This window comes from Pelophylax lessonae, assembly GCF_965119305.1.
Source record: "Pelophylax lessonae genome assembly, chromosome: 6".
Taxonomy (NCBI): domain Eukaryota; kingdom Metazoa; phylum Chordata; class Amphibia; order Anura; family Ranidae; genus Pelophylax; species Pelophylax lessonae.
Window position 1 is genome coordinate 127,486,203 of NC_138773.1, and position 22,550 is coordinate 127,508,752.

Genomic DNA, 22,550 nt, shown 5'->3' on the forward strand with positions numbered 1-22,550 from the left:
ATAGTTAGCTTCAAAAATCAAGTCTCTGTAGGGAAAGTGTTAAGTGTAAGGGGACCATAGTGTAGTGTAGGGTTAACTGACTCTGACTGCTATGGCAGGGTGACAAAACCCTTCCATTTCAGGGTGACCGCTATAGAGAAAAGACTGTTTTCTCTTATGTGACTTTCAGAGCAGTGATATGGCTTCTCCCCTGTCAGCCTGCTTTTTGCTGCAGGCGTTTATAGGGCTTTTTTGAGGACAAGTTTGGAGTCAGGCATGACATCTGAACTTGTGTATAGGGGTATATATACACTAGGGCTGCGGAATATAATCGAAAGATCGATGCATCGCGATTCGACCCTTCGCGATTCTGCATCGATGCGGGTTGCCGGCATAATCGATTAGGAAATGACGTCATCAGCCGCGGCCACGCCCTATCGCGCAAGGGAGAAAAAAATCACAAGATCGGCAGCTGATTGGTGGGTTAGTGGCGGGAGCTTAATAAAAAGGCTCCGCCCCTCCCCTTCCGTCTCTTTGACCCGGGCCGAGGCGCAGCAAGACATCCCCCGCGTGTATCGGCGTCCCACCTGCGGCCTTGCAGCCAAGAAGCCAGCCAGCCAAGCCACAAGCCAGTCCACACTCCACACACAGGAGCCCCAAGTGCGTCCCCATCGCAGCCAGCGCCGCCAGCCTCACCTCACCGTAGCCGACAGGCCCAGCCGCCACGCCACTGCCAGTGACGCCAGCCACCCGCCACAGAGCCCAGAGAGCAGCACAGCACCTGTCCTCCTCTGCAATGCAGTGCACAACAACCCACACAGTCACACAGCAGGTATGTAGTCCAAACAAATAATTGTGTAATCATTCATGGGGGTCTCGTCTGTATCTCTGGGGGATGTCTGTGATGGGGGGGGGGCTGGGACAGGGGACGGTCGGTCGGGGCCCGGGGGTACTGTTCTGCTGTGGCAGTCTGGCAGCCAGGGGGCTCTCTCTGAGTGTCAGTGGGGGCCTGGGGGTCTCTGTCAGTGTCAGCTGTGGGGGTCTGGGCAAGGGGGGGACTCACTCAGAGACCTGGATGTCCCACACCTTCCCCAATCCCCCACAGCACTGACAAACACTGTCAGTGTCAGCTGTGGGGGTCTGGGCAAGGGGGGGGGGGACTCACTCTCAGTGTTTGTTAGTGCTGTGGGGGATTGGGGAAGGTGTGGGACATCCAGGTCTCTGTCAGTGTCAGCTGTGGGGGTCTGGGCAAGGGGGGGGGACTCACTCTCAGTGTTTGTCAGTGCTGTGGGGGATTGGGGAAGGTGTGGGACATACAGGTCTCTGTCAGTGTGTCAGGCTGCAGTGTCAGCTCAGCTGTGGGGGGAGGGGGGTCTCTGTTAGTGTCACTGTCACAGGCAGCTGTGGGGTATTTTATGAAAGATGTTGCTTGGTTGACTTGTTGCGGCTTAGTTTACAAGTTTTTTTTTTTTTTAAACACTGACAGAGTTTGGCAATTTACGTCATCCGTCTCCGTCACATACGTGGTAATATGCTAATGGCAGAAGGAGAAAAAGATCGAGAGATAAAAAATGCACCTAGCGTTTTAAGAGCAAACATCTGGGCACATTTCGGATTTTACGAACACACAGGGAAGCGTGAGTTGGACAAGACACACGCCGTATGTAAAGACTGTCACACAAAAATTAAATACCTAGGGAATACTACGAACTTGAGAAACCATGTTAGCCGTTTTCACTCTGAGTTAGTAACACCGGTCGCCACCAGCAGTGCCACCACTGCCAAGGAAAGACTGCTAGACCAAGATCAGCCAAGAATTGATGCCATACTGTCAACTTATCCATCCAACTCAGAAAAAGGGAAGAAACTAACCAAAGCTGTGGCAGCTTTCATCGCCAAGGACCTACGGCCTTACTCGGAGTTGTGGACAACTCCGGGTTTTGCTACCTTGTGAAGACGCTAGAGCCACGTTATAAGATCCCATCACGCAGTCACTTTACAGAAAACATTATACCTGCACTCTACCACGACACCAAAGCTCAGGTACTTGCGTCAATGAACCAAGCCAGTCGAGTCGCAATAACGTGTGATTCATGGACTTCAGTCACAACAGAGTCCTATGTTACAATAACAGCACATTATGTTACTAAGGACTGGCAGGTCTTGTCACATGTGTTGCAAACAAGAGCCATTTATGAGTCTCACACAGGTGCTCATCTGGCAGAGCTACTGTCTCATGTCGTGGAAGAATGGCAGCTGTCTGATAAATCTGTAGTGCTTGTGACCGACAACGCGGCAAACATGATAGTTGCAGCTCAAGTTGGTAAATTTCCTCATGTTAAATGTTTTGCCCATACACTCAATCTTGCATGTCAGCGCCTCAGCGGGCACTGAAAGGGGCCACGCTCTCCAGGCTTCTCGCCAGAGTGCGACGAATATCCACATTCTTCCATCGCAGCACTAGAGCAAGCCACTTTCTAAAAGAAATATCTGGGCCTGAAGAATCATAAGCTAATAACTGATGTGCCAACAAGATGGAACAGCGCATATGACATGGTCGAGAGGTTCTTAGAACAACAACCCGCAGTTTGTGCCACCTTGCTGTCTCCAGAAGTCAGAAAAGGAGAGTCTGATCTCTGCACTCTCAATGAAACAGATGTGTCAAATGCAGAGGACGCTGTGAGTGCATTAAAGCCAATGAAGGATGCAACCTTGCTGATGTCAGAAGAGCGCAACCCAACAGTGTCTCTCATTGCCCCTCTAAATCAGTGTTTCTCAACTCCGGTCCTCAGGGCACACTAACAGGCCAGGTTTGCAAGAAAACTGAATACATCACAGGTGATCTCATTTGCTGCTCAGTGACTGCAGTATTCTAGTCTGCATCTCCCCAAGGTAATACTTAAAATCTGGCCTGTTAGTGTGCCCCGAGGACCGGAGTTGAGAAACACTGCTCTAAATGCACAACTGCTCCAGAGCATGACAGACACCATGGGAGACACAGCCATGACCCATGAGATCAAGAATGCCATCAAAATAGATCTCCTGAAGAGGTACAGCAGTAAGGCAGAGAAGAAGATCCTTCATACAGCCTCTGCACTGGATCCTCGCTTTAAAGGACTGCCTTTTATTCTCACAGAGGAGGAGAGATCGGAGATATACAGAGGAGTGACTGAGGAGGCTGCATCTTTGGAGGTAATTAGAATTTCATACTGTTTCCTGCCAGACAGCTAGAAGCTCAGCTACATTGTGTTGTGTAATAACATGCCCTGATTCACTGATGCGGTGTGGGAAGTGGAACTGTATGGTATGGATTACTGTGCAGTTTCCCACACCTCATCAATGAATCACACTCTTAGTTCAGCTCTTCTTATACTATTATCTTTTGTTCAAACACACAGATTACATCTAATAGAAGGACAAATGTGGATGAAGTGCCTAGGGAAAAAGCAACTGTGGAAGAAGAAACAACACCCATTGAGGACAGCCATTCTCCTCCCAAAAAAAAAGGCCACAACATCGCTGCTCATGACTTTGCTGGGGCAGTCTTTCACTGATGGTGCAATAGAACCTAAGACCCCCTATGCCAAGTAAAAAGACGAAATGGAAAAATATTGTAAAGCCCCACCTCTGCCTCTCACTGAGGACCCTTTAAAATGGTGGTGTGAGCATGAGGTCATATTCCCCCTCCTCTCTCAGCTGTCAAATCACTACTTGTGTATCCCATGTACAAGTGTATCTGCAGAGCGGGTTTTCTCTACTGCAGGAGATGTTATAACAGCGAAAAGAAGCAGTCTTAAACCTGAGCATGTGGATCATCTAGTGTTCTTACAGAAAAACCTACATGTTCCCAAATGCTAAGCACTGAAATAATTACTAATTCACGTTTTTAATGAATTAGTAATTACTGTAATTACTAATTCAGTCTGCCGCCAGTCACCAGTCAGTCACATCACCAGTCTTGTTTTATAGCTTTATAGCACTGATGGTTTGTTTTTGAAGATTGTCCTGTCCAATGTGTCCATTTCCAATCCATAATCCGTTCCTTTGCTTCACACTAAAAGTGTCTAGGCAAGTAGGCAGGGGTTCATTTAACCCTCAACCAAATAAATAATATTAAAGTGTATTTTCTTCTAGACAACTGACTGACACCAAGCCAGCCACGGTGCAGCATTATAGGAAGGAAAATCATTGAGAGAAATAACTTGTACATTTGAAGCTTAACCTCGAGTCTTATCTTATTGGTTCACAAATAAATACACCAATTGTGGATTCTTGTGTAATATACTATATTTGTGAGTTTGTGAATGTGACCCCCATAGGATTTCCTCAAGTTTAAGCTTCAGTTTACAATTTATACTCTCAAGGATTTTCCTTCCTCTAATGGTGGCTTGTTGGCTAGCTTGGCTTCAGTTACAGATGTAATCGACATGGTAGAGTGCTGCTCAGTGCAGTGCAGGTAAAGTTTTCTTTCTGTAACGTGACTGACTGACTGACTGTCGTGACAACTCAAGAGCTTATAACACAGCTCTAGCATTAACTCAACACACACACACAGTGTGTGTGTGTTGAGTTGATGCTGAGGCTGCGTCTAAGCTTTTGAGTTGTCACGAGTCACGACACACACACACTGTGTTTAGTTGACTGGCAATGGCAGGGGCAAACACAATCGCAGTGAACCTGGAACATTTTATATTTTTTACAGCTTTTCTGGCACTGGAGAGATGGAGAATGGCTTGTTTTCAAAAATGGTCCATTCACATAAGTGAATTGATAATTATTGAAGCTTAAGCTTATATTTGTATAACTCCCCTCTAGCAGCCATCAACTCACTTCACTTGAGTTGACTGGCAGTTGCAGGGGAAAACAAACATCACGGTGAACATGGAAGTTATGCAGCAGTGCACTATTGCCAGGTTCACCTTTGATATTTGCTACTAGTCAGGAAGTGCTCTGTTTTGTAGAGGACAGGTTATGGCACACGCCTGGAATCTATTGCAACGCATGTCTGTCTGCTGGTCTTCAGTAAGTAAGCTTCAGTTGATGATTTACTCTGTCAAGGGTTTTCCTTCCTCTAATGGTGGCTTTGGCTTGGCTTCAGTTGGGTTTAATCGTGGTAGAGACAGAGACTGTCTGCAGGACAGGTAACGTTTTTTGTAAAGTAAGTGACATAAAAGTGACATAAGTGAATTGATAAGCTTAAAGCTTATATTTGTAACTCCCCTCTAGCAGCCAATCCATCAACTCACTTGAGTTGACTGGCAGTTGCAGAGGGAAACAAACATCACGGTGAACATGGAAGTTATGCAGCAGTGCACTATTGCCAGGTTCACCCTTGATGTTTGCTACTAGTCAGGAAGTGCTCTGTTTTGTAGAGGACAGGTTATGGCACACCTAGAATTTATTGCAATGCATATTCACATAAAAGGATTTATATATAATGTTTTGTGGGAATTTATGATGACCATTTTCACAAGAATATTAGCTTGGCTGGCTGGCTGGCTGGCTGGCTTCTATCTTGGCTTGCCTTTAAAGTACAACTATAGGCCAAACTTTATCCAAAATCCAAAAAGTTTTGCCTTTAGTTGTACTTTAAATGGTGGTAGGCCTGGCTTATATTAATATTTTCTTTTATGAAGCAGTAAACTGCACTACTACAGTTTTTTACTAATTTTACTTTTACTTCTAGTAAAATACTAGTGTTGTTGTCTGTCTCTGCTATGCTGTTTGCATTTTCAGACCTTCCTATATGTTTGCAGTGCAAGTGCACTAAAGTATGCAGGGCTTGCAGGCCATGACAGGGTCCAGGAAAGTGTCCTTTGAAGCAAATGAAAATAAAAAGGATTCTTTTATTTGTGACTGCTTGATTGTTTGTTTTTTTGATAAAGTTTTGAAAACCATTGGGCAGTGGGCTGGGCATGGGCATTGGGCAGTAATCGTGATGCATCGTGATGCATCGCGGAATAGAATCGTATCGAATCGCCACCCTAATAATCGTAATCGCATCGAATCGTGAGGTAAGTGAAGATGCGCAGCCCTAATATACACACACATGTATGTATGTATATATACACCTACACATATATAGGTGTGAAAAAACAGAACCCTATGCTTGCGCTAATGAAATAATTAACAGGCATATGGCTCCGCTCCTATCACACCTATATGTGTGTATGTGTATAATACATATAAGTGTGTGTGTATATATACCCCTATACAGAAGTTCAGATGTTTTGCCTCCCTCCAAAGACCCCAAAAAAATGCCCAAAAAAACGCCTGCGCCAAAAAAAAACGCCCAGGTGTGTTATTGCAGGCTTTTTTTTGGGGCATTTTTTTGGGGTCTTTGGAGTCAGGCAAAACATCTGAACTTCTGTATAGGGGTATATATACACACACACATGTATGTATATACACACATACACATATATAGGTGTTATAGGAGCAGAGCCATATGCCTGTTAATTATTTCATTAGCGCAAGCATAGTGTTATGCTATTTTCACACCTATATATGTGTATGTGTATATATACATATGTGTGTGTGTATATATACCCCTACACAGAAGTTCTGATGTTATGCCTGCCTCCAATAACCCCCAAAAAAACGCTTGATACAAAACCGGCAAGGTGTGAAAATAGCAGAGCCATATCCCTGTTCTATAAGTGACCTAATAGAAACAATCTTTTTTTTCTGGTTCTGGACATGCTACAGAGCTGAAACTTCACAGGTACACTTTTTAGACCCCACCAGACACTAAATCCAAAGTCAAAATCAAAAAATCTCATTTTTTTTTCAATATTTTATTCAATAATTGGCTCTCTATAAAAAAATTGGGGGGCCCAAAGCAGCTGCCACTTGATCCTGCACTGCCCGAGAATTGGGGCCCCGATGAGGGTATTGCAAAGTGCACAGAGGACACAGGAGGCTGTATTCCTGAGCAAGCCAGCAGAGAGGGAGCGAGGCTGGGAGCTCCTCTGATGCTCTGACCCTGCCCCATGCATCCTGTATGCTCGGATGTAGTGAGAACAGTGATCGGAGCAGATTAGAGAAACAGTGCTTTGTATTGCTTTACTGTAGTATAAAATCTATTCAGTAGGGATGGGCTTAACATCCCCCTATACGGTTCGCAGCAGAACTCCGGAATGGCAAATCCCACTGAAGTCTATGGGAGCCGAACAGTAAAAAGTGCCCATTTTGAAGGCTTATATGCAAGTAGTTGGCTATTAATGGGGTATGGGGGTCTAGGTACTGCCCTGGTGGGCATGTAGCATAAACAATTTTTTTTTTTAATCATTTTTTTTAGGAGCAGTGATACTAAAGTTACATTAAAGTGCAACAATAAAATTGAGAAATTCCTTTTCAGTTCCATTAATGTGCCTATAAAGTGGCACATCTGTAGCATGCGTAAAACAGGCTACAGCAAAAGACATTTCTAAAGAAAAAAAAAAGAGTCAAATCCCATTTAAAATGATGGCTATTGAAAAAATAAAGAAAGAAAAAGGCATGGGGTCCCTCCCCCCAATCCATACCAGGCACTTTAGGTCTTGTATGGATTTTTAAGGGAAGCAAAAATAAAAAAAAAGAAAACGGCATGGGGTCCCCCCAAAATCTATACTAGACCCTAATCAAAGTATGCAGCCTGGCAGGTGAGGAAAGGGGAGAGGACAAGCGAGCACCCCCCCCTCCTGAATCATATTGTACCAGGCCACATGCCCTCAACATAGGGGGTGGGTGCTTTGGGGCAGGGGGGTCCTGGGCCTCACCCTATTTGAATGGGTATCGGTTACATTGTACCCCTACCTATTCACCAAAAAAATGTAAAAAAATAACCACAAGAAACAGTTTTTGACATGTCCTTTTTTAAAAAATAAAAAAATAGTGTCCTTCAATGTAAATCCATAGTCAATCACGCTGCCAGCTGGACCCGAAAAATAAAAAAACGATCTTGCCTCCCGGGAGGCCTCCCCCCATATACCCACTCTGCACTGTGACATCTTCTTATGTAGACAAGGGGTGGGGCCACTGGGACCCCATGCCATTTTTTTTCCAACTGTCAGTGGGGAAACTGATTGACAGCTGATGACTCATCAGTTGTTAAGGATGCCACACCCAGCTTCCTGACCCTGCTCATTAACAGCCAGCTTACACTGCGCCCTGATTGGGGGAAGATTTGCCCAACCAGGGTGCAGAATGCATTGTGTAGTGCTCAGTGGATTGCAGGGCGTTCGTCTGGGCGAACACCCCTGCAAATTCGTTGTTCGGAGAATGACCAAACAGGCAAATGTTTAGCCTGAACTCATGCTCGGGCCGAACCGTTAGCCCATCCTTACTGTGACAAATGCCCATTTGCTGGGATGTTCGTCACAGGTTACTGGAGGAGTGTGGAGGCCCTGGCTTGTAGGGGAGCGCAGCTCTGGCTGGGGGTGTATGCTGGGGGACCCTTGGAGTACTGTTACTTTGAATTCAAGTCTCTGTCACCCCAAGTGACACAGACTTTGGGCCTAAGCTGCATATTACAACAAAGGACTTCACACCATGAGAGACTAAACAGATGCTAATGACAAAAGAATGAGCTATGGTATACTGGGGGGATGTGAATTGACACTTAAGTTATAATAAGGTGTGTTGAAAATGGAGATGGGCAGTCTGAGAGCCTATGTCTTCTGCTTTCATCTGTTTAGAGGTGAAGTGTGTTCACACTTCTAGGAATGTGTATTCGGCTATGTTGTGGGCTTGTTGTTTGTTGAATCAATTATGATAATGCTAATCCTGTCTGAGCCTGCAATGTCATTCACCTGTGTCTGTCCAGATGGCCAGGTATGTTAATTATGTTCTGTATACAATACATTTGCTTGATGTAATCAAGCACCTAAAACTGTATATATTGGAAGTGAGTTGGTGAATAAAGTGTCTTTTGTTTTACCCTTCATCAAGCTTCGGCTGATGTTTGGGGGGGATTAAGGGGCCAGGTCACTGCATCACGTGAGATTCTGGAGACCTAAGACAGAAATACTTGGTCCAACTATTGGGGATCTGTTACACTTACTATTTAGGACTACACTCTAAGACCATTTGCCACAACTTTAACCACTTTCTCATACCAGCATAACCTTCAGTATATACCAGAGTAATATTTATATTTTAACTATGGGCTATTGATTCTGCAATAACTTTGTCATTCTCCTATTTTATTCTTTATGAAATCTATAGATAACGTTATAACAAAACACAAAAAATGTTTTTTCTAGATTGACCAGTGTTTGTTTTGAAAAAAGTGTTCCTAATGTTAAAAATCGCTCCTGATCTGCTCCTGTAACAATGACCCAGTCATGCTGAATTGTCAGTAAATGTGGCCAGATAGCCGCAAGCCATGCAGAGGAGCATGCTACACATGGCCAAAGTATTTAGATGGTATTTTTGGAGCATGTGTAGTATGGCTATGGTTCAAAAGGGGTTAAAATGCTCACTGATGGAACTTGATAACAACATAGTATAATCAACTTGACTCTTGATTTACAGAAACTAGAACCCTCACCTTAACCGCTCCACTTCTGCATCATCTACTAAGAAATCTCTTTTCTGTACCAACTTCTGGATCTTCTGAATTAATTCATCTTCTCTTTTTTTCAGCTGACTGTTTTTTTCTTTTTCTGCAAAAGGAAATCATGGTAAAACTAAATGAACAGCACAATGGTTATGCATTTTAAAACTGATATCTAGGCAAGCCAGCTTTTTGCCTGCTAAAGCATTTATAATTGTGTACAGCCAGTGTGATTAAGATCCCCCCCTATCAAACAGTAAAGTGATAATGCCTGGTAAACACTAATAGTTATTTTTCATTCAATCCAGCGGGTTGAGCGACAAAAAAACTGTCAGCGCCGGTCAGACTGTACTATCGATCCGACGTTCATACAGCGATCTGCCCTGCTGAGCTATTGTGTTCAGACAGAGAGATGCGCACCAAAATCCCCACCCCCCCCCACCCCCACCAGAAAATGCCGGTCTGCACTTTCAGTCAATGGCTGAGAGCGCTGATCGGGAGTCTGATTTTTTCAGCATGCCTGTCCAGCTGACATACACATGCGCCGAATGTCACCCGGTTTTCATTAAAACAGCCGATGTCAACATTTGGCCCATGTGTACTAGACAATAGTTTTAACCCTTACTATAGCAGCAGGACAGCATAGTCTTGAATCTACCTCCAGCAGTCTGTTGATTGGAAAATGAAGGAACAGAATCACACTGAGATCATTCTTCTGTTCAATTCTGTTAAATCTTCTTTTGTGAACATGTTCCCTTTCAGCACATGTGAATTACAGCAGAGCCTATAATATTCATCTTCAACCACCCTATCTTTGTGTTTTTGTGCGGGGGATTGCAGGAAGTCAAAGTCAATATATACCAAAATACTTTGCCTTGAGAAAAAAAAAACACGATTCTTTATACACAATTAATTTGTGTTATTTTCTAGATCTACCTGATGCAAGTGCTTAGCTGAGTTTCTTCTGGGTTCCAATTTGAACAAGAGTTCTATAGCATCTTCTTAGAAATATCTATCATGCATGCAACCATCTCTCATGACAAACCTGTAAGCATTAAAGCCTCTCTTTATTAAAACAACATGATGATTTCCTAGTGGCAAATTAGAGGCTAATTTTGTTAACAGTTACATTAACTGAGCAATAGCTAATTTTTTGGTGATTTCTAGTTGGATGAATTTTGACAATCCCTATAAGTTAAGGCAGGCATTCTCAACCAGGGTTCAATGGAACCCTAGGGTTCCTCCAGATGCCACCTTACATCAGAGTTGCTAGTGTTCCCCCTTAAATCATGGTACCCAGAGTCCCTTTCATCAGAATCCCCCCCCCCCCTTACAGTATAAAGGGGAACTCTGCAAATTCTGATGAAAGAGCTAATTTAAAGAGGCGCTGTGTCCTGTCCTTCATGCAGAGCTGCTCTCCACGCAAGGGGAGGGGGGTAGAGGGAGGACAGTATGGGGATGGGGGGGGGGGGGGGGGCACTAAAATGCACCTTCGCATATGTACACAGAAATCCTTGCACCGGCCCTGGATATAGTTGGAGCTGCAGTCTCAATTGTTGTAAGACGCTAAGTGAAGGGTATTTTCAGTTTATTTATAATGAGTTTGTTAGGTTTCTTTTACTTAGGCATTTTTATTGTATGGTTGTAGGTCACTTGTATTTTTATGTTCACTGTTTGCTAGTGTGTCGCTGTCTTTTGCATTGTTAATAATACATTTACTTTACCATATATCATTTGGTCTCAGTTTCTTTATATAGCTATGCAGATCTGGTCATCTCTGCCGCTGAATCCTTACACTAACAAAAGATCATAGGAAACCTCCTTGACAATGAGATTTGATCAGAATTTTATATGGGTACAGTGTGGCATGACCGCACAATTTTCATTCAAAGTGCTACAGCACTGAAAGCTGAAAATTAGCCTGGGCAGGGAGGAGGTGAAAGTGCCCAGTATTGAAGTGGATAAATTTTATAAAAATAATCACATACACTAAAAAAGCCCCCCTGCAGAAATACAGGAATACTAAATAAACTAAACTACCCCATTACCCCCTCTCCTACACATGCACATCCACTACATTAACATAAAAAAGTATTTTTTTGGCAAATTTGCCTTTGCAAATTAGTTAAATTGAGAGCTTGAATCTTAGCGAAATGTTGTCAAAGTTGGTAGTTTGCTAGGAAATAATTTTGACCAGCATCACTTTGATGATCTCTAAGGCCCCGTTCACATATGGGCGATTTGGAATTGTGGGCAGAGTTGACACGCGTTTCCGTGTGAGATTTGCGCTAACTGAATCGTGAGCTGGATTGCAAGTTCTTGCTGCACAGTGTGCATGAGACCTAAAAGTAAAAAATTCTCACTACAATATTGTCACAGATCAGATGGTTTATATACCTTCCTACCTGCTACTTCCTGTCCAGCCTCCCATGTGTCTCCCTATTTAAATTCCACTCAGACCAGTTTCTGGTTGCTTGAGGAACACTTGTTCCTGAGCTCCTTCCGTGTTATTATTCCTACCTGACTTCTCTTGGACTGATCTCTTGTGTACCGATTCGGCTAGTTCTCCTGATTACGTTTGTCTGCTGCCTGCCCTGACCTTGGCTCGTTATCCGGCTCTCCTTTTGCTCCATCCATCCATACATCCATCTATCCGTGCCTGAACTGTCTCTTTGGGAACTCTCTCGTGAGCAGCGTGAACCTGGGGGTCGTGACCTGGGGTCAGCACTCAGCTAAGTCCAAACTCCCGTGAGGAGGTCCCTGGCAGAACACCGGCTGGCCCTTAGATTCCACGCCCTTGGGGATCCAGAGTCACCTGCTTGCCTGTGCGCTCACATCTGAAGAACCGTGAAAAATATTAGAAAAAAAAAAGATGTAAACCAACACCTGGATTTTTAGGGCCCCACAAAGGACATGTGTTGAACAAGTTCTCTGCTCCTGATGACTGGGGTTGTTTTCCTTGATCTCTGAATGTCTCTGTATGTTACATACATAGGAGAGACCATTTGATTGCATCCAATGTTTTAAGATGATTGTACAGACATTCATAATATATTATAGTAAATGCGATTTCACCTCCAATGAAACTCTTGATAAAGCAGTGTCTATAGCCTGCTGAATGCCTTGAATGAAGCATCCCCTTTGACCATGAAGCCTGCAGTCTTGTAATCTGTACACAAACGTGATGGCTTTGTAATATGTGATATGCCTGATATCACATGACAGCTGGATGGGGACAAATGGGAAGGCTTAACATATGGAGGTTGTCTGTTATTGAAGCATTAAAGGGGTTGTAAAGACAGAAGGTTTTTTTTTTTATCTTAATGCATTCTATGCATTAAGATAAAAAAATCTTCTGTGTGCAGCAGCCCCCCTGAGCCCCCCTAATACTTACCTGAGCCCATCTTTATCCAGCGATGTTGCAGGAGTTTCTCAACTGCCCCGGACTCCCCTTCTCATTGGCTGAGACAGCAGCGCAGCGTGATTGGCTTCCGCTGGTGTCAGAGTCAGTCAGCCAATCAGGGGAGAAAGGGGGCAGGGCCGGGCTGCGGTTCCGTGTCTGAATGTACACAGGAAGCAGTGACTTGGCTAGGGTGCCCCCATAGCATGCTGTTTGCTGTGTGTAACGCTCCTGCGTTTTATGTATAATGTGGATTTACAGCTGCAGAAATATTCCACTTCAGTAGTCATGTAGAGAAACGCTGAGACACCAATCCCAACTCCCAAGACTCATCATGTGTGGATAGTCTCAATTCAGCAAGTAGATACACACACTCAATAAGATGTTCCTAGAGTGACTTATATGTATAGTAATATAGTGATGATAGGCTGAAGAGACAGGTTGGGTAGAGATGGTAGATGACAGACACTTGAAAGGAATGTTCTTGAAAGTAAGATAGTAGCAGATGGGATGCAGATAGGTTAAGCAATCATGTATGGTAGCAGATGATAGAGTAGCAGGTGAACATACAGGATAGACCAACCCAGTGCAAGAGCAGATGGTATTAGGCTCAAGAGCTAGCAATCTTAGTTAATGCAGATGTAGTAATAGTCCTTAGTATGCAGAGCTAGATAGTGTAAGCTTTAGTATGAAGGTTATAGAGGTTTCCCCTGTGGGGTACTTATCACTAGTAGCAATGTAGTAGAGGAGAGGTTCGGCAAGAGCGGATGATCCGGTAGCGGGATACAGGGATCAGCAGCGTGGTTCCGATAGCGAGGTATGCTTGCAAGCATGAGAGCTTCAAGGCAGATTATGCGGCGTTGAACGAACATGTGAGTGAGACCGCCGGAGGTTGAAATAGCCGCTCCAGCGGCGCTCAGTGATGACAGCATCGGTCTTAAAGGTGTATGCGCACCTTACCAAAAGAGAATGGTGGGGCGCATACACTTAGGAAAAGTGGAATTAGGGTACCAAAGGTACCAGAACATTACAGTACCCCCCCCCTTAAGGCCGGCTCCTGAAGGCCTCTGGAGCTGGTTTGTCTGGGTACTTCGCATGAAAGTTGCGGATTAATCTAGGGGCATGTATGTCAGAGGTGTTTAGCCAGGTGTCGTCTTGGGGCCCATAGTTCTTCCATCGAACTAAGTATTGAAGTTTTCTTCTGTGGATACGAGAATCCAGAATCTCTTTTATCTCATATTCTTCTCCACCTTCAACTTGTACAGGAGGAGGAAGTGGGATAGTAGGCCTTATTCCTTGGTCAGGAACATGGGGCTTCAGTAGCGACACATGGAAAATGGGATGTATTTTGAGGTCTATTGGCAATGTAAGCTGTACTGCAGCTTTTCCAATAAGTTTCTTGATTGGGAAAGGTCCCAAGAAGAGAGGTCCAAGCTTTATGCTAGGGATTTTCAGTCTTAAATTTTTTGTTGAGAGCCAAACGAGGTCCCCAATAGCATACTGAGGAGAAGGTCTTCTGCGAAGATCATAGTACTTCTTTTGTTGACTATGAGCGTGTGCAATGGTAGTATTAAGCAAACCCAGAGAGTCCTTTATTTGGGTAAGATAGTCTGAGGCTACTGGGTTATTTGAAGGAAGGATGCGTGGTGGAAGAATAGAGGGATGAAACCCATAGTTCAAGTAGAACGGACTCTGCTTGGTCGTACTGTGGGTTGCGTTGTTGTAGGCAAATTCTGCCAGAGGGAGAAGATCCACCCAATCATCCTGTTGGTAAGAAGTGTAACAACGTAAATATTGCTCGATGCATTGGTTGACTCTTTCAGTCTGTCCGTTGGTCTGCGGATGGTAAGGAGAAGTGAGCTTCCGCTCAATTCGTAGTATGTGACATAGTTCTCGCCAGAACTTGGAAATAAATTCTGATCCACGGTCAGACAGAAGAGTTTTTGGGATACCATGTAACTTAAAGACATGTTTCATCAGGAGTTCTGCCGTTTGTTTGGACGAAGGTAGTCTGCGAATAGCAATGAAATGTGCCATCTTTGTCACATGGTCCACTGACACCAAGATGGTATTAAATCCTTTGGAAGGAGGTAGTTCTACTATAAAGTCCAAGGACACAACTTCCCATGGAGTTTGGGGTATTGGTAGACTGCATAGTAGACCGGATGGTCTCGTAGTTTTTTGGACCTGGCACAGACATTGCATGAAGAGACGAATTTTTGTATAGATGTTTTCATGTCAGGCCACCAGAATTGTCTGGTAATCAGATTAAGAGTCTTTGTCATACCTATATGTCCTGCCATAGGCACATCATGCGATAATTCCAAGATCTTGGTGCGCATGGTAGGTGGTATGTAAAGTTTGTCGTTGTAGTAGAGGAAGCCTTCTGCATCGGTATTTAGTTGTGGTGGGGGTGAATCCAAACTTATACCATGCAAAACCTCTTCCTTCAAAGAACGGACAACTCCAATAATACGCTTGTGAGGTATTATAGGAATGGAAGGGATTTCGAAGTAGTTTTCTTCAGTTAGTCGTGATAGTGCATCCGCCTTTTTGTTCTTATCTGCAGGTGTGTAGGTCACTAGGAAGTTAAACCTTAGAAAGAATAGTGACCATCGTACCTGTCGGTGAGAGAGAGTTTTGTTAGTCTGAAGATATTGAAGATTTTTATGGTCCGTGTATATAAGTATTGGTAATCGGGTGCCTTCGAGTAGATGTCGCCAAATCTCCAGAGCCAATTTTATAGCAAGCAGTTCCTTTTCACCCACGGGGTAATTTACCTCTGGACTGCTTAAGGATTTAAAAAAGAAGGCGACTGGATGGAGTGGTGAAGTGTTAGTTGGTCGTTGGGAGAGTATTGCTCCTACTGCCATGTTTGACGCATCTACTTCCAGAATGTATTGGAGGGATGGGTCTGGATGGCGTAGTATGGGAGCAGAAGTAAACCTTGTCTTTAACAGGTGAAAAGCTTTATTTGCTTCATCTGACCATTTGAATGGTCTCTTAATGCTAGTGAGCTGTGTGAGGGGTCTCACAATGGCAGAGAAGTTCCTGATGAATTTCCTGTAGAAATTAGAAAATCCAAGGAATCGCTGTAGCGCCTTGCGGGTGGTTGGTGTAGGCCAATCCTGAATGCAGGATATCTTACTCATGTCCATCTTGATTCCTGTTTTGGATATGATGTAGCCTAGAAACAGTACCTCTTCTTTATGAAACAAGCATTTTTTCAGTTTCACGTATAGGTTGTGTGCAAGCAATCTCGATAATACTAGTCTTACATGTCTTATGTGTTCAGACAAGGATCGTGAATATATAAGTATATCGTCCAGATATACCACAACACAGACATCTAGTAAGTCTCTGAAAATATCGTTTATAAATCGTTGAAAGGCTGCAGGGGCGTTGCATAGCCCGAATGGCATTACAAGATATTCGAACAATCCGTATCTGGTTCTGAATGCAGTCTTCCACTCGTGTCCATCACGGATTCGAATGAGATTGTATGCCCCTTTCAGGTCCAATTTTGAAAAATAGGTAGCTCCACGCACCTGCTCAATGAGTTCAGGGATAAGCGGTAGAGGATAGCGATCTTTTATTGTAATAGCATTCAATTGCCTATAGTCGATGATAGGCCTGAGACTTGAGTCCTTATTGCGGACAAAAAAGAGTCCTGCTGCTGTGGAAGAAGTGGAAGGTCTAATAAAACCTTTTTTCAAATTCTCATCCAAATATTCTTTGAGATGGGAAAGTTCATCCTGTGAAAGAGGATAAACATGACCGAACGGCAATTTGCTATTTGGGAGTAGATCAATACTACAATCATAGTCTCGATGGGGAGGTAGTGCTTGAGCATTTTTCTCAAGAAAAACCTCAGAGAGATCCTGATAACATAGTGGTGCAATCTCATCTGTCACCACAGACAGGATCTTCCGGGAAGACGGGAGGTTACACGTACCCTCGCAATAGCAACAGAGGAAGGCCAGGGTCCGTTCCTTCCAATCTATGGTTGGTTGATGTGTGTGTAACCAGGGAAGTCCCAAAACAATGGGAAAGTGGGGTGAAGGTATTAGATCGAAGGTAGTGGTCTCCATATGAGACCCGTTAGTAGTGACTAGGAGTGCCTGTGTCTGATCAGTGATCGGACCAGAGGATAAAGGAACACCGTTAATAAGACTCACTGAGACAGGTTTAGGTTTAGAAATAATAGGGACTTTATTTAAAGCAGCAAAACGTATGTCAATATCATTTCCACAAGATCCTGTGTCAATCATGGCCTTAGTAGTAATCCTGTTCTGGTCCCACTGTAATGTTAAGCAAACAAAAAGGTAAGGGTTAGTAATTGAAGATGTCAATCCCCCTAGGAGGACATGTGAACACTCACCCTTCTTTTTGTAGACTAGGGGACAGACGTTTATCTTGTGATCCGGGGATGCACAGTACAAGCAGAGATTACCAGATCGTCTTCTGGCTCTTTCCATAGTTGATAGAGGTGGGCGTATGGTTCCTACCTCCATAGGAGTGGGGTCATCGGCCGAAATCCGAGAAGAACTGGATAATGGCATTCCCATTTTTTCAGCCTTTCTTTCTCGTAGTCTTCTATCTATGGTGATACTGAGTTGTATCAATGCATCCAGGGTTTTTGGCAGATCCGCTCGGGCGAGCTCATCTTTAACGGCCTCTGATAGGCCAAGCCTAAATTGAGTTTTCAGAGATGCATCATTCCATTCTGAATCAAGGGTCCATCTCTTGAATTCTGCGACAAAGTCTTCCACAGGTCTCCTACCTTGTTTCAAGGACCTTAATTGAAGATCGGCAGTACTCTGCCGATTGGGATCATCATATAGGCTAGTAAGTTCTGCTAGAAATAAGGTATAGGATTTGAGAAGCTGATCGTTTTTCTCAAAAAGAGAGTCTGCCCAGGCCCGAGGATCGCCTGTTAGGTAAGAAATAATAGTACAAACCTTAATGTGATCAGTAAGGTAGGTACGGGGTTTTAGCAAGAAAAGTAACTCACATGCATTTTTAAATTCGCGAAATTTTTTGCGATCGCCTGTAAATACCAAAGGAGGATTTATTTTGGGTTCAGGGGACTGAGCAGTGGTAAGTTGTGTCAGTCTGGTTACCTGCTGCGTCAGAGCCTGATTTTCTTCTCTTAATTCAGCAAGTGCGTGTATTAACGCAGTTACTTGCTGTTTTAATTGTGTCACCTGAGTGGTTATTTCTGCTGAATCCATTTGAGGTTCGTTCAATCTGTAACGCTCCTGCGTTTTATGTATAATGTGGATTTACAGCTGCAGAAATATTCCACTTCAGTAGTCATGTAGAGAAACGCTGAGACACCAATCCCAACTCCCAAGACTCATCATGTGTGGATAGTCTCAATTCAGCAAGTAGATACACACACTCAATAAGATGTTCCTAGAGTGACTTATATGTATAGTAATATAGTGATGATAGGCTGAAGAGACAGGTTGGGTAGAGATGGTAGATGACAGACACTTGAAAGGAATGTTCTTGAAAGTAAGATAGTAGCAGATGGGATGCAGATAGGTTAAGCAATCATGTATGGTAGCAGATGATAGAGTAGCAGGTGAACATACAGGATAGACCAACCCAGTGCAAGAGCAGATGGTATTAGGCTCAAGAGCTAGCAATCTTAGTTAATGCAGATGTAGTAATAGTCCTTAGTATGCAGAGCTAGATAGTGTAAGCTTTAGTATGAAGGTTATAGAGGTTTCCCCTGTGGGGTACTTATCACTAGTAGCAATGTAGTAGAGGAGAGGTTCGGCAAGAGCGGATGATCCGGTAGCGGGATACAGGGATCAGCAGTGTGGTTCCGATAGCGAGGTATGCTTGCAAGCATGAGAGCTTCAAGGCAGATTATGCGGCGTTGAACGAACATGTGAGTGAGACCGCCGGAGGTTGAAATAGCCGCTCCAGCTGCGCTCAGTGATGACAGCATCGGTCTTAAAGGTGTATGCGCACCTTACCAAAAGAGAATGGTGGGGCGCATACACTTAGGAAAAGTGGAATTAGGGTACCAAAGGTACCAGAACATTACACTGTGGAGGCACTTAACAGAAGGGAGGGGACAGGAACACTGAAGAGGGACTGAAGAAGAGGAGAATCCGGGCCACCTTGTGCAAAATCAGCTGCACAGAGCAGGTAAATATAATATGTTCATTATTTTTTAAAAAAAAGAGACTTTACAATCCCTTTAAATAGTCATATGTAACAAGGATATGCCCCATTGTTTTAAGGATATTTTATATTCTGTATATGTCGTTATTTTTATAGATATTGCAATAAATTTAAGGTTCTTTGCAATCTCAGGACTTGTTTTATATGGTGCCCTAAATGGTGCTTATGATGCTTTTATTAATTTCTTTTATTTTTTAATTAAAGTGGTTGTAAGGTATGAAGGTTTTTTTTATCTTCGTGCATTCTATGCATGAAAATAAAAAAAAACCTTTTGTGTTCAGCAGCCCCCTCCAGTCCCCCTAATACTTACCTGAGCCCCATTTTGATCTAGCGATGTGCACGTGAGCAGGTCTCTTCCTCTCTTCCCAGGTCTCTTCCTCTCTTCCTCAGCAGAGGGAGCCATCGGCTTCCACTACTGTTAATCAAAGCCAGTGAGCCAATGGGGAGAGGGCAGGGTGAGGCCAAATCATGCTCCATGTCTAAATGGACAAACAGAGCTGCGGCTCGGGAGCAAACCTGCTCAAGTGCCCCCCCCCATAGCAAGCTGCTTGCTATGAGGGCACTCGGGAAGAGTGGCAAGGAGCGCAGGCAGGCTGCACAGAGCAGGTAAGTATGACATGATTGTTATCAAAAGCAGATTTTTTTTTATATCACTTTAAGTTATAGATGTAGCACTGTCCACCATGATCAGAAGGGTATGGTAGTTCAATATTGGGAAAGAAAACAGGTGGGACCATACCTCTTGCCGGTGCTGTCATGTCTTCCACCAGGAGGAAGGAGCAGAGACTCTGGAGGGGTATAAGAGGAGGGGAATGCCTGTATATCCTCCAACTTTTCATAGGCTGAGCACTGGTTGTGACAAGAACTCCATACATGGGGTTTTACCTGCTTGCTGGACCGTCCTCCTGAGGCAATGAGAGTACATTTTAGGGGCTTGTTTGAAAAATCTTTAGGTGTGGTTCTGCCTTTGGGATTCAGTGCTCTTATGGAATTGTTTATATGAAAAAATGTGTACGGGTTGCTAATGTATACCACATTTATTGCTTATATATTAATCCTATCTAAACTTACATGTGTTTTTTTTTCTCCTATTTGCCTTGTTTTTATTACCCACATATGCATGCGTAAAAAGCTGGACTTTGCTCCAATAAACATGCTAGATGGCTACATGGACATAAAGTATGCATTATTTATATCATACCTCTGTGATATTACATTGTACATTCATACTTTTGTATAAAAGTATAAATCATGTACTTCCCCTGTGAGTTGGAGGCATGTGAGTGCTGTCCTGGGATTGCTGCAATTGCTGCCTGATCTGTGCCACGGGGTAAGGAGTTCCCTGTGGCCCAGGGAAGAGGATCCTCCCTGTGGGGACACTTTTCACTGCAAGCCACCGACCGGCAAGAGGGGCACCAAGGGTGCCAGTGCAAGTATAATTATCAGGTGTGTGTCAGTGATGGGCAGACCTATGACATGTGCTACCTGAAACTAGAATATCGGAGAGCACTGCAGCAAGGACAACCCCCTAATAGCATAGGTGCACAAAGGAGCCTGCCAGTCGGGTAAAGAGGGACATGAAATGTGGGGTGACACCATGGAAAGGATTATGGGGGGTGCTGGTGTGTAGGACTGTGTGTAGAACTTCAAGTCTCAGCATACCCTGGGCGGTAATGGCTTATGTAATTTCTATATTAAGGGACTAGTCTGAGGCCTTTGGATCTGGTTTATGCATGGCTATCATTACATATATCATCTAACTGTCTATAAGGCATGTCACATCCAGGGTATATTTTAGAGCAGTGAATTCCCTAGAATCTAGTCTAAATCTGCACTAAATCATTCCATGAGATAATTTACAAGGACCTGTTTGGGGGGGGGGGGGCAGGGTAGGGGTTGGGTGGGGCAACTGGTGGCCAGTAACTCAAGGCCTGGCTAGTAGCTCAGGACTTGAAATTTTGAGCCCTGTGTATAGCATATTGAGAAATATAGGCTATTATATTTTTACAAATCTTGGTGTCCTCAATTTCTGCATGCCATTAATTGCCCCACTACTACTATACATATTATTTTCACCAAAAGATTATCCAGGGGTAAAACAAAAATAAATAAAAAAACCTGACAGATCGCTGTACCAACACAAGTGATGTTGGTGCGGCGATCTCCCTCGCTAAGCTATCGTATTCTGACAAGGGGACTCCCCAACCCTCGACCAGGACACACAGATCAGCACTCTTAGCCATTGGCTGCACCCTGATGATTTCAGTTACGCGCTGATGAAACGCGTCGGAATGTAGGATTGTGATCGCGCTACCTCGTCACTTTTGGCTCCCGGTGGAACGCAGGTGGAACGCGGAAGCGGCGTTCCAACCTGGAGACCACGGCTGTTTTCATGTATATGCTTTGTACAAGCCTTTTACCATGTAAGTGCATCTGAGTAATTTTATTCAATTATACTTCATTAACGTACTTCACCATTTGAGTCCTCTTGTCCTGTGTATGATATATGGGAGTCCATCCCCAGCAACAGTGAGTTATACAGGAGGATTTGTTTGGAGTATATTGGAGGTGCTGCCTTATCCTGGTATCGGCTGTCAATACCATTGGTGTATTGACCCCCTGTAACTTAAGGGGTCCACTTCATCTGGTAAGCCTTGAGTGCACACCGGGTGTTCCTGTTATTTTGGTGGAGGTGTTTAAGCGTATCAAGTGCTGAAGTCATTACCATCAATTATTTATTCACATTGGACATTTATTGGGATCCATTGCGGACTATTTATTTATTGCAATATATATACATACATACATTTTTATGCTTGATTCATATTTTATATATATTTTTCACTTTTATGGATTTATGATTGCACAGATATTTCAGTATTTAACTTTATTTATTGCACTATACTATTCACCCACCTATTCACTATAATATAAGGTCTGTGTTTCTCACAAGTGTTATTTGGTTGAGCGCAACTCTTATCTAGCAATATTAAATTTTTTCCACATTTCACATATTTTACGTTTTTGTTCCGGCTTCTGATAAGGAAACCTTTTTTCTACACTCTTTATCACAATTAAGTTTTATATTTATAATTCACACGAAGGTACGGTTATTCACTTATAATATTTCCTTTGCGTGGGTTTTTTGTTGGTACCTGCACCATCAATTTCTCTCATTGGCTGCAAGGACTGATTGGATGCTGCATTTCCAGCATATCCCTTCGACAAAAGCTGGTTATTTGATCGGCTTCTGTCAAAAAGACTGTTGTACACATTGACTGAACGTTGGCCAGTTCCTACTGAACTGGCTGATTTTTGGACAATGTGTACTCAGCTTTATAGTCCTAGAAACTTCCCTGATTTTATAGCAGAGGTGGGGGACTTGAGTCACATGACTTGACTTAAGTCACCAGTTTGAGGACTTGAGACTTG

General features: G+C 43.6%; 1 protein-coding gene across 1 annotated transcript in view; it reads right to left on the minus strand.

The window, feature by feature from the left end:
* The window catches only part of BMERB1 (bMERB domain containing 1), a 633,071-nt gene that overhangs the window by 89,061 nt on the left and 521,460 nt on the right, over positions 1 to 22,550 (minus strand). The window contains exon 4 of the mRNA XM_082261009.1: positions 9,512 to 9,626. Coding sequence (XP_082117135.1) covers positions 9,512 to 9,626 — 115 coding nt within the window. The remainder of the gene's footprint in view (positions 1 to 9,511; positions 9,627 to 22,550) is intronic.